This window comes from Biomphalaria glabrata, chromosome 6 (genome assembly GCF_947242115.1).
Source record: "Biomphalaria glabrata chromosome 6, xgBioGlab47.1, whole genome shotgun sequence".
Classification (NCBI taxonomy): Eukaryota; Metazoa; Mollusca; class Gastropoda; family Planorbidae; genus Biomphalaria; species Biomphalaria glabrata.
In genome coordinates, this window is record NC_074716.1 from 5725609 (window position 1) to 5737863 (window position 12255).

At 36.8% G+C, this 12255-nt stretch overlaps 1 protein-coding gene across 1 annotated transcript in view; it reads right to left on the bottom strand.

Annotated features, from left to right (window-relative positions):
• The window catches only part of LOC106051280 (uncharacterized), a 30483-nt gene that overhangs the window by 7962 nt on the left and 10266 nt on the right, over positions 1–12255 (bottom strand). The window contains exons 6-8 of the mRNA XM_056032986.1: positions 10158–10357; positions 4762–4902; positions 1412–1666 (exon numbers count right to left, since the gene is read on the bottom strand). Coding sequence (XP_055888961.1) covers positions 1412–1666; positions 4762–4902; positions 10158–10357 — 596 coding nt within the window. The remainder of the gene's footprint in view (positions 1–1411; positions 1667–4761; positions 4903–10157; positions 10358–12255) is intronic.

The window sequence follows — 12255 nt, forward strand, 5'->3', positions numbered from 1 at the left end:
CCCTGTCTATCTATCTACCCACCCTGTCTATCTATCTACCCACCCTGTCTATCTATCTACCCACCCTGTCTATCTATCTACCCACCCTGTCTATCTATCTACCCACCCTGTCTATCTATCTACCCACCCTGTCTATCTATCTACCCACCCTGTCTATCTATCTACCCACCCTGTCTGTCTGTCTGGTCAAAAGTTTGTACTCGTTATTTCTCCCACACCCTATCTCGGATCAAGCTGAAATTTTGCACAGTTTTTTCTTTTACCTGACATTACAACAATCATGAAAAGGATCACCCAATCGATTAATTAAACATTGATAATTAATTACTTTGCTTGGTATCAAATAATGAAAAGAAACTGTACTTGACTGATGTGGGGGGGGGGGTATAAGTTAAATTAGTCCTTTCTATACTTTTTAGGTTGCCGCTCTAAGGTTTTCAACTAACAATAGATAACTTTGAAACTTTCTAGTTTCATAAGCATTTCGTTTGAACAGTAATTAAGATAATGACACGAAGAGACTCGAGAAAGATCACTCGAGCTCAAATCAATCGTTCAATTTAATTATATTCTTTAAATGTTATTATTATTAATGTACTTAAAAAGCGACCACGGTAACATTCATACAGCTACCCCTTTCTTTTTCCCCATTCCCTACAGGTCTAGCCAAATGATATGATTATAGTGTATTTTAATTTTAGATTACCCATGACATTCAGATGTTGATTATACCAACAGTTTTACTGTAAATTGAATCTATATATTTAGTGGAAAGGTAATTACGTTATAATATACAATTTTAGAAACTTTTTTAAAAATAATTTATTACTATACATACAGATTTGAAATAATCTTGACATCAACATACAGCTATAGGTATAATCTTTACCCTAAAATTTAATCAATTTCGTTTAATACTGTAGCAATTTTTATACTCGTATCGTCGGATTCTCTACTCAAGGCTTATCTCCCCTTATCTAAGACATTTTTATTTTCTAGAGCGCTAAGTTTTTATATACATATTTTTTTATATATATTCTGTATAAAAAAGCAAAATTAATTAATTACGACTTTATTGATAAAATAATTGGTCAAATTTTCGAATTTATTCATGTTTTGCTAGGGACACTGAATGGTTGAGCAAAGTTTTAACTTGATCCGAGAATGGGAAGTGGGAGAAATAACGTGAACATAATCTGGCGCAGACAAACAGACAGAGCAACTTGATATAAGCTTTGTAAAAAATGGTTGTTTCCCCTACCACCAAAAGAGCTCTACAGAATGAGGCATGAACCAAAGTCGGTCAACAAAACGCAATATTTAATCTCATCAGTTTACCTCTCAATGAGATAATAAAAAAAAAAAGGAAAATGGCAAATGACAAATAACACACACACACGCACAAACTTACAAGTTATGACAATAAAATTAGACTTCAAAAAAATTGGGTCGTTGTAGGTGTCAGCAGCCAAAGTTGAGATAATTTTAACGTTGTATTCTTGTCCAGGAGTTAGACCAGATATGACTTCCCTGGTGATTTTTGTAAGCTTCTCTCTTATTTCCCAACACGTTGACCAGATGAGTTGGTGAGACACAAAGTTCAGGCTGACATTATGTATATCCAGGGACACTGAGGTTTCAGCTGGGAACACCTTTGTTTGAAGAGCTGGAATAGAAAAAAAAGGTATTGCTTAATATTATCTAAATTCATCCATCCATTCCTCCATTTCTCCACCTATCAAAACTAATCTATCCTTTAACTATATACCAACACTCCTACCCATTGTTTTTATCTTATCTTATATAATACAGACGTTACTTCAAAAAAGAAGATGATTACGTCCTATGCGTCATGCATTCAGTCGTGCATGTTAACCAATGACTTAAATTCTGCCAAGTCACTTTTTTAATGGCTGGCTCAGGCAACCCATTCCATGCTCTAATAGCACTAGGGGAGAAGGAGCATTTGTGCAAATTTGTTATAGTATACGGAACGAGGAATGTGCCTTTATCTTTGTGTCTTTCAGAGTATTTTATTAGATTTTGTTTTTTTTATTTGAAGATTATTGATCAGTGATTTATGTATAATTGCTACTTTACTTTTGAGTCTTCTTTCCTGAAGGCTTTCTAAAAATTTAGTGATTTTACTAAAAGTGTCACTTTAGTCAAATGTGAGTATTCGTTAGTTATGAATCTCACTGCTTTTTATCTATTATCTATCTAATGTTGTTGCAATCAACACTAATATAAAAAAAAGAATACTAAACAATATAATTCTAATAATAATAGTAACTATAAAAAAAATTTCGAAGATCAAAGCCGCAGACTAATGCCAAAAGTGCGAAAATACGAGTGAAACGACTGAGCACCCAGTTCTCCGATAAGAAAGAAGCTTTCAAGTAGGGATTGGTAGTCGACTCTTTAGTTATGTACAAAGCTGACTTTGCTTACTATTATGTATAAATGTTGGCGCTAGATAAGAAAGGAATAGACGTTACTTTTCTTGACAGCGCTAGGTAAATTAATCGAAATTTTTCACACCTATTGAATAGTTAGAATGATATAGAGAGAAAACCAACATTTTGAACATGTTGACATAAATCTTGAATCCAAATGGATAATTTGATAAATAGTCATAGAGACCTATTAAAAATATATATGCCATTATTGCTCTCAAGGGATTAGAATATTTAATCTGGCTTTGATAATGAAACATCCTATTCATATTGGCTTCCATTTTAATTAGAGTTATTTGCCAGAGATGTTTTAAAATCCAGTTCATTTGTTATGTCTAATCCAATCAACAAATATACACAAATATTCACTTAAATGGACTTTTACATAGTGGCGTAATTTTGCATGCGATAACTTCTCATATCCTAGATCTAACACATTTTTAACTGACCTCTTGTGTATAATCAAGTCGCAATCACTGAGTGTTGCTGGTTATTTTTTATGATTTTTTAAATTAAATTTAATGCATTCTACTGACTTTATTGACTTAAATCTTTAGATTCTCAGTGAAACATAGGGCCCCAATTTCCCTCATGTCAACTTTGCTTTTGTTCTTTTGATTGCCTCAATATTAACTTTCATCTCAGGCCCATTATCTTCTTCTGTGAGTTCCAGTTCAAAGCCTGTTGTGTCATGATTTTCCTTGTCCGCCGATATTACTGGCCAACCTAGTCGTATTTGCATCTTTGGATTTCCTGCCCGTTTGGTGCTTGCTAGTCTGTTTTCTTAAGATTGTATTTAGAGATTTTAATTGGCTATTTAGCACTATGTCGTAAGCATGTGTTGTCTAATGCCTGCATGGAGCTTGTCTACGCGAAATCCTTCTGAACGCGTGGCTATGTGCGGCTGCCCACGTCACCAACACCTTGCGCCGCCTCTGCGCTTGCTATATATGTCTTTAAGTTACAGATTTATAGGACTTGGATCAAAATTATACGTGTTGTACGCTCACATATTATTAAAATGGGCGCTTCTGCTATTCACAGAACGATGTTTATTTTGAAGAAATTTCCATCTGTCTTATTCGGAATCCGTTTGCATTCATTTGCTTTCTTCTAAGTAAATTCAAGTTGTTGCACGAAACTCTCAGTACGGGATAGCTGGGCTTAGCGTACCTGTCGAACATTAAGCATCTTACAACGCCACTTACCAGGAGAGTAAGCATATTCGCAGCACTTCTATGGTTATCTAATTTAAAATTATCTAAATATGGGTTAAACTTAGAAAAAACTAATTGTTGTCCTGTCTACATAATTTCTGTCATTAATATTAGAATTACATATAGATAGTAAATTTTTAAAGTAGGAATTGCCTTTCAACTTTTTGTTTAAAGTATATTGTTCTAAATTTTCAGTCTTTATTTTTGTACGCAAATAATTTAATGCAGTCTGTTTCTAAATCGTTAAGGTATATAGTTTTTCGAAAGAAGTTACTAGCCAAGATCTTTGTATTTTTTTTTTATGAATTGCGCAATTTTGTTTTTTTGGTGTTTATTTTTATTTTACAGTGACATGTGGCCTCACATAATTCATTTTCCTTAGGGCATTTAATTTTCTAAGGCCAGTGTCACAGCCTGGTTCTAGTTGTAGGCGTGATGACGCGAATGTCTCTGAGTGTTGTAGATACCTCTTCTGGTATTACTATTATGTTCTTTAATTAAATACTTTCTCATACGCACTAAATTTGCAGGTGCGTGAGAACACTAACGTACTGAACTCTCCAACAAGAAAAATTCCGAATTATTAATAAACGCTCTTGTAGCAGACATGAATTTTATTACATATAAAATATAGATCACAAAAGATAATTGCGACTTCAGTCATCACACATTATACATATCCAAGGAAATAAGTTCTGAACTCAAATCAATTATAATAACTTCAATACTTCAATACTAATACATAACTCTGCTGTCAAAAAATATCCATAGCACTCCTCTCGCTCTGAGAGTCTAAGAACAACTGACTTGTCCACCTCGTGGTCAGACCCCGACCATGAGAAAGATCTCGTTTAGCACGGAATAGTTCAGTAACTACTAGTCACCAAATATTACAGGAGTTCTAAAACTGATACATGACAGCCAGCCCTCACAGTGCATCGACAAGGTGTTTTTAAATCTAGTTTTTTAAAGCAATCCTTAAAATTCACATTGTTCGATATGGTTTTGAATAATTCATGCCAATATTTGTTTGATTTGTAATGAAGGTATTATTTCTAGTGTATACATTTTTAAAAAGAGATTCTTACCATAAATGCAGTTATTCCCAAAATAGTAGTGACCATCAGGACAAAGACACCTTGCTTCAGTGTACTTATCACACCTGCAGGCCAGGCCAGGTTTACACATACCATCGATGTTCAAGTCACACTTCTCGGCGTGGTCTAGATCTAGAGGTTATGAATAGAGCATTCCAGTTATGAAAATATTTCTGAAACATCAACTCCAATGACAATAGAGACATATATGTAATAAAAGAAGAATCCCTTAAACAGAATTATTGATACAAGGCATTTAACATTCACATTATGGTTTCTCTAATATAAACATATTTTTTTTTTAATAATGTAAATTTCGTAGTCACTTTTGAACAGTATCCACGCCACAGCATAAAGATTCCAATTCCGATGGCTTGGACAGAAAATCTTCCCAAATGACTTCTTTATGGGGAGCTGTGTGCTAAAAAAGCGTTTTTATTTGGTTGGACAACACATTGGCCTCCTTCAGTCGTAGAACGACTATGGTTCATCTCAGAGCACACTTCCTCATGTGGCTGTGGTGCCCTATTTTGGAGAGACACTCCCGTCCACAGATAGCGCAGGTTAAGGTGGCTTTTGCTTCGGTGGTACAGGAGCTGGCCGTTTTTCGGATTGTACGTTTTTCTTCCTGAGTTGAGACCCATTTACTTTCACTGTCCATAGCTTTCTTGGTCACTGTCTCTCTCCCGCCAACACAGCAGTTCCCCCCTCTCCGCGCAGCTGATGTGACCAAAGGAACGGAATATCCGATACAGTTTGGGATCAGTAGCGCCGCAGGTGTTTGGGTATAGCCGCAGGGCAGCGGAGGTTTGGATTCAGTTATCCTTCTCCTAGATGGGTAGCCAACCAAGGATAACGAGCCCCTCCTGTCCGAAGCTTACTGGTTTAGGCGCCAGTTACTCGCCTTTGCCCCTTCTCCTGTCTGTGGTAACGGTTCCGCCAGGCTCAGTAACTGAGCCACACGTGAAGGCCAGGAGTTGGACTGGTTGTCAGAGGCTATTTGAGACTCATGTCATTGGAAGCACTTTATAGGTAATGATGGGCTTAAGACCATTACCACTTCCGGCGTTAACAACCTTGCGGAACTTGCGGGACAACACAAGCATTTCAAAAACACACTTAATAGCTCTCTCAAGGAATGTGATAGAGATATTAACGGCTGGGAAACCCTAAAGTCCGGAGACTCCAGATACGAGGCAAGGAGAACGACCAGCATGAAAGAACGCAGAACGAACAAGAGATGAAACGTTTGACTGCATTGAAACCAATTTACCGACGTCATGTTAGCGGTCGGCTTTTTAAAGCGAGGATTGGACTTAACAGTCATCTTTTGGGTTCATAGGAAAATGAGTCATGCTCTCATCTTAGACCACGAAGGAGGGGCCCTACAGAATTATTTATTGTCTAGATCTGCACATCTCTAGTGCAGTCATCATTTATCACTGACACATGTTTTGAAACGAAAACCATCAAAAAAAATCTTTTTTAAAAAGACAAAATACCTACTTTAAACAACTTAAGGAGCGATGTTTTTCTCTTTGTAACTAATGAATTTTAGATTAAATAACATTGGAACATTTTTTATAACAAGCATTGGATCTAGTATCTAGACCTAGTTCACTAGCCAAATTAAAATTTATATTTTTTTTACTTCCGAAAAATTACTGCGGTCAAACCAGAGTTTTTCCTGTGTGGCCAACGAGCTAGCTATTCTTTTCTCAGCAATATACATCAACTGTGAAATTTCTAGGAAAATCGTTAGAGACGTTTTTGAGATCCGTGTCCAGGTTGCACTTTCTGCTCACCATCCAAGTTCCATGAAGTTCTGACGAATGAATCTGTATGATTTGTGTTTAGTACTATTTCTAATGGGAGGCGCGGTGGCTGAGTGGTAAAGCGCTTGGCTTCCGAATCGAGGCCCGGGGTTCGAATACTGGGATTTTTAATTTCGGGCGCCTGTAAGTCCACCCAGCTTTAATGGGTACCTGACATTAGTTGGGGAAAAGTAAAGGCGATTGGTTGTTGTGCTGGCCACATGAGACCCTCGTTAACCGTAGACCACAGAAACAGGTGACCTTTACAACATCTGCCCTATAGACCACAAGGTCTGAAAGGGGAGATTTACATACCTAATTGGGGTGTATGGGGTATCTAGGAGGGGTAGCACCTCTAGTGAACAGACAGTCGTACCCTCTTTTTGAGGGTAGCTTGGCTCACTCTTGGTCCCCACTCGGTACCCAACTCTCACCTGTGGCTCCCAGAAGCTGTAGCATGCGCAGCGGCCACACCCCGGAAACGGCTCTGACTGGCCGGCTAAACCAGGTAGAGGGTATCTGACGTGTCCATGGCACTCAGTACACTGAGGTTCTGTCAAACCTAGCATGTGGAGTCTGGACTTGGCGTAACGTCACAAAACTAGACTAATCGGACAGAAAGGCAAGTACCAGCACAGAGCAGGACAAGACACACAGAAAGTCTCTGGTCATCCACTGCACCCAAACTTGTCCCCGACGTCTTGACCAAATCTTGCTTCCGGAAAAGGACGGGTTTTAGGGCGAGAGAGTGAGGTCGACGTGTTGAGCGAATCCTCCTCACTTTAATCCAAATTCCAGCGCAAGTCACTTGTCTGGTCATCATCGAACCACGATGAACTATATATATATATATATATATATATATATATATATATATATATATATATATATATATATATATATATATATATATATATATATATATATATATAATATATATATATATATATATACACACCTAATACTAATGGACAGATAACTTGGGTGGTCTATTGGTCTAATAAACTTTGAACAAGTCAAGGTTTAAATAAATTTTATTTTCTATGTTGCGTTTAACACCAAAAGACAAGAAATTCATTTTATCCGCAAGGAATTTTGAAATCTAGTTTTTTTAGAAAAGAAATTGCCAATTGCTTTCTTTGGTTTCCACACGCCTCTCACGAGCAGAAACCTGGAGAAAGAATTTCTCCCCCATGAATGAACATCTAGGCATTCATTAACTTTTGCCCCAGGAACATTCTTATTGTTCAATTGTCAGACCAAGATCCCCAACCAGGAACTTTTGCAAAAAAACAATTCAACAACCCGTTAAAAAAAGATATGCTCCAGAGACGTTGGATAAGCCACACTCTTCGCAAGCCTTCCTCAAGCATCACAAGACAAGCCCTCACCTGGAGCCCTCAATGAAAAAAGGGGGACGACGGCACGGCCCAGAAATATCCCAGCGCCGAGATCATGATACAGTCGCCAGAAAGAAGAGCTAGACTTGAGGACCGTTGGAGAGAAGTACCCAGAACCGAGACGCAAAATTGGTGTCCTAAGCCCTAGACGGACGTAAGGCAGAAATAAGAACATAAGCAGACGTGCACTATAAGATAATATAATATAAAGATAATATAATATAAAGATAATATAATATAAAGATAATATAATACAAAGATAATATAATATAAAGATAATATAATATAAAGATAATATAATATAAAGATAATATAATATAAAGATAATATAATATAAAGATAATATGATATAAAGATAATATAATATAAAGATAATATAATACAAAGATAATATAATATAAAGATAATATAATATAAAGATAATATAATATAAAGATAATATAATATAAAGATAATATAATATAAAGATAATATGATATAAAGATAATATAATATAAAGATAATATAATACAAAGATAATATAATATAAAGATATAATATAAAGATAATATAATATAAAGATAATATAATATAAAGATAATATAATATAAAGATAATATAATATAAAAATAATATAATATAAAGATAATATGATATAAAGATAATATTGTTGTAAACTTATTCCCCCCGACTGACCATTTTTTCCACGTGAGAACTTTTTGTATTTTGTTTATGTTTGGAGGCGAAACTGACCTGAGCGAGTGTGTTGATGTGTAAAGTAACTGGAGTTATGATCGCGGATTTTTCAACGGAGGATTGTTTTTCTTGAATCGGTTTTTGTGACTAGTTGTATGTACATTGGATTAGGAGAACTGTGAAATTATTTCAATTACTTGGATTATCGACTGTTCGTAGTGGATTGTGCTTCTGCAACCAGAAGGATATCGGCGACAAGACAATCGGTGAGTTAACTTTCTTTAGTCTATTCCAAAGTCGTAACAATATAATATAAAGATAATATAATATAAAGATAATATAATATAAAGATAATATAATATAAAGATAATATAATATAAAGATAATATAATATTGTTACGATTCTCTCTCCTAATCAGAACTTCTGTAAACACTGCTAAACACAACACACTACATCAACACATCAAGAACTTGACAACAAGGCTCCAAATAATCTGGTACTTTAATAATGGTCAAATCAAACAGCCAATACGACACAATTGGCAACACAATCAACTGCTACAACGTTAGACTGTATATCACTGTACTAAACTCATAAACTGTCTCTTCCTGGACTCGTACGTTTCACTGGAGGACTGCACCAGGACCGACTTCATGGCTGACTAACAGTCCCGGTCTCAACGCTCTCTGGTCTTGAACTGCCGCTTTCCTACACACGGTGTCTGGTCTGCCCAGGCTTATGATCAGATGACCATAACACGGGCGCTATTCACGTGCAAAGCTCATGCCAGTACTGTCCCTTGCCTTTCAATATAGCACGCTAAACTGTATTACTGGCCTGTGTCACATATGTCAGCTGGTCACACACAGTTAACCCTTTTGCGTCGCGAATAGGGTTATAACCATATAAAGATAATATAATATAAAAATAATATAATATAAAGATAATATAATATAAAGATAATATAATATAAAGATAATATAATACAATAATATAATATAAAGATAATATAAATTATAAAAAACATAACCTTCTTCTTAAAGTAGTGAATATTTAATAATAATGTTTGTCTTTGAGTTCGAAGATTAGTGAGGAAAGCAGTATTTCCCGTGGCTGCGCACCCCAGCTGTGACCTACATATTTTGTTACATCGAGGGCAAGCATAACCATTGTCCGCAGGTGGTCTACTTACATTTTCTTTTCTCCGTCTGCCTCTGTCCTCGGCATCGGGTTTTCTTTTGGTCTCAAACGTGTATCCGGCAATGCAGTAATTAGCCCACAATTGACTAGTCGCAAATCTCCAGAACGCGTTCAACGAATTTGCTTGCATACGCTGCCGCCTCTTTCGGCTTATCTATAAGCCTAGGTAAAACAGAAGTCATGTTCCAGAATTCACCCAATAAAACCTAACCAGCCTCAAAGATCACCGTAAACGGACAGCCCATTAACGTGGTAGACCACTTCACATATCTAAGTAGTATAGTATCCAATATTTACCTTGTCTATAAAAGACAGCACTAAAGCCATCACTTTGGTTGGCGCTATTGGTTTCAAAAACAATGTACATAGGACCTTTAGTTGTGAAAGTCTTTTGAGTTGTTTCATTGTAGAGTCTGACTAGCGGAGCTGAACTGTTGGAATTGCCGTTGTATATAGTTAGTGAATCACAGCAACCATCTAATTTCAAGTCGGTCAGTCTAAGGAAGAAAAAAGTAAAAAATACAGAAAAAAATACAACTTAAAAAAGAAAATAACTTATATTGAGTGAAAAGGCATCAATTATTTCAAATCAATCACGTAATTAATTTTTAAAAGTTCTAAACTAACAATTATAAACTTGAGCGATCAGAAATATTATAATAAATTGTTTTTTTTGTTTAGCGAAATTTCATGATGATAGCATGCTTAGTGCCATATGGTCCAATCACTGTTGTGGTCCAGTTGGGAAAAAAAAAGGGGGGGGGGTATCTGAAATAAGGTTTTCGTGCTGCCTTAAAATCTCTTTTTGTGTGTGTGTGTGTTATAGAATTCGAAATCGAGGTCTTGAGCCTCCATGATGGAACGACAACGTGTTAGCCACTGTGCTATCCAAGGACTTATAAACTTAGAAGAAGGATTTATAGTCTTAAAAAGTCTATAGTTTAAACTTTTTTTTTAGCGAACGATATAATTGTATACACATGGCTTATTTTCCATCAGCTCAGTACATTTTCTATGTAAAACAAAATATAATTAATTACGACGAATTGATGAGCTAATTGGTTAATTATTTTCATTGACTCGTGTCATTGACAAGGAATTATTGTGCATAGCTTCAACTTAATCCGAGAAAGGAAATAACGTGTACAAGATTCTACCCAGACAGACAGACAGACAGAGTTAATATAAGCTTTGCAGTCTATGGAGCCTACATCGAATTTCTTAGCTCTTAGTTTAGATGTGGAGACCATGGCAGTCTGTGAAGCCTTAAAGGTCATTGACTCTCAACTCGGCGAGGGACATTTGAGGGCAAGACAGATTGTTGTGGTCAATGACACAAAATCTGTACTACAGGCTTTCCAAAGCCCTGGACCATGGCCCACCAATATTAACATGTCATCATGGCCTCACACAACATAAAGCAGCGCTATGGCACCCCTGTAATAATGCAGTGGGTACCGAGTCACATAGGTGTGACTGGCAACACTATTGCAGACTCCTTGGTCCACCAGGGAGGGCTAATTCCACCAACTGAACAGGCTGTACGTTTTCATCATGCCCTGGCTATAATTCAAAAAACAGAAATTGAAAAGTGGTTTGAGTGCTGGGACAAGTCCCAACACTCCCGTGCAGTCTGGGAGGGCATGAGGCGCCCTGACCGCACTTCCCCGTGGTGGAGGCTGTCCAGGCCTGAGCAAGCTATTATAGCACAGTGCAGGACAGGCCACTGTCCTGTTGGCTCATATTTCTCACGTCTTTGGCCAAATTTTAATTCACGGTGCCCCCGCTGCGGGGAAGAAGAGGTAACCATGCTTCTTATCCTGTTTGACTGCCCCAGACTTGCTGATCTCCGCCTCGACAGGTCTGGGAAACCAAAAATTCTCGACCTGTATGATGACGTGTACGCACTACGCAAGACAGCAAGGTTTCTGTCCAGGGCTTTTGCAAGAGAGGATTTAAGCCTCACTCAAATGGAGTTTGATAATGATGATGAATATAAGCTTTGTTAAAAAGGGAATACACAGTTTAATTTTTCTTTCATTATTTTGAAACTTAAAAAATGTGAACTAATTTTATTGACACAAAAATCTGTAATTGACAATGTCATGTAGATGTTAATTAATTATTTAACCAAAGAACATAAACTTTTTAACGTCACAGACCTCAACGTTTTGTTTACACGTGGGTCGGGTCTAAATAGGTTTGTTATGTCGGGTGGGTCGGGTCTAAATAGGTTTGTCATGTCGGGTGGGTCGGGTCTAATCTTCTTGAGATCCCAGTGCGAGTGCCGACTCTAGGATAGTACGACACCTCTGGTATGAGGGAGGCTGCGGGGCCTTACCAAGTAGAGGAAAGAAATGTGTATAATTTCGGTGTTTTATAACATACAAATATT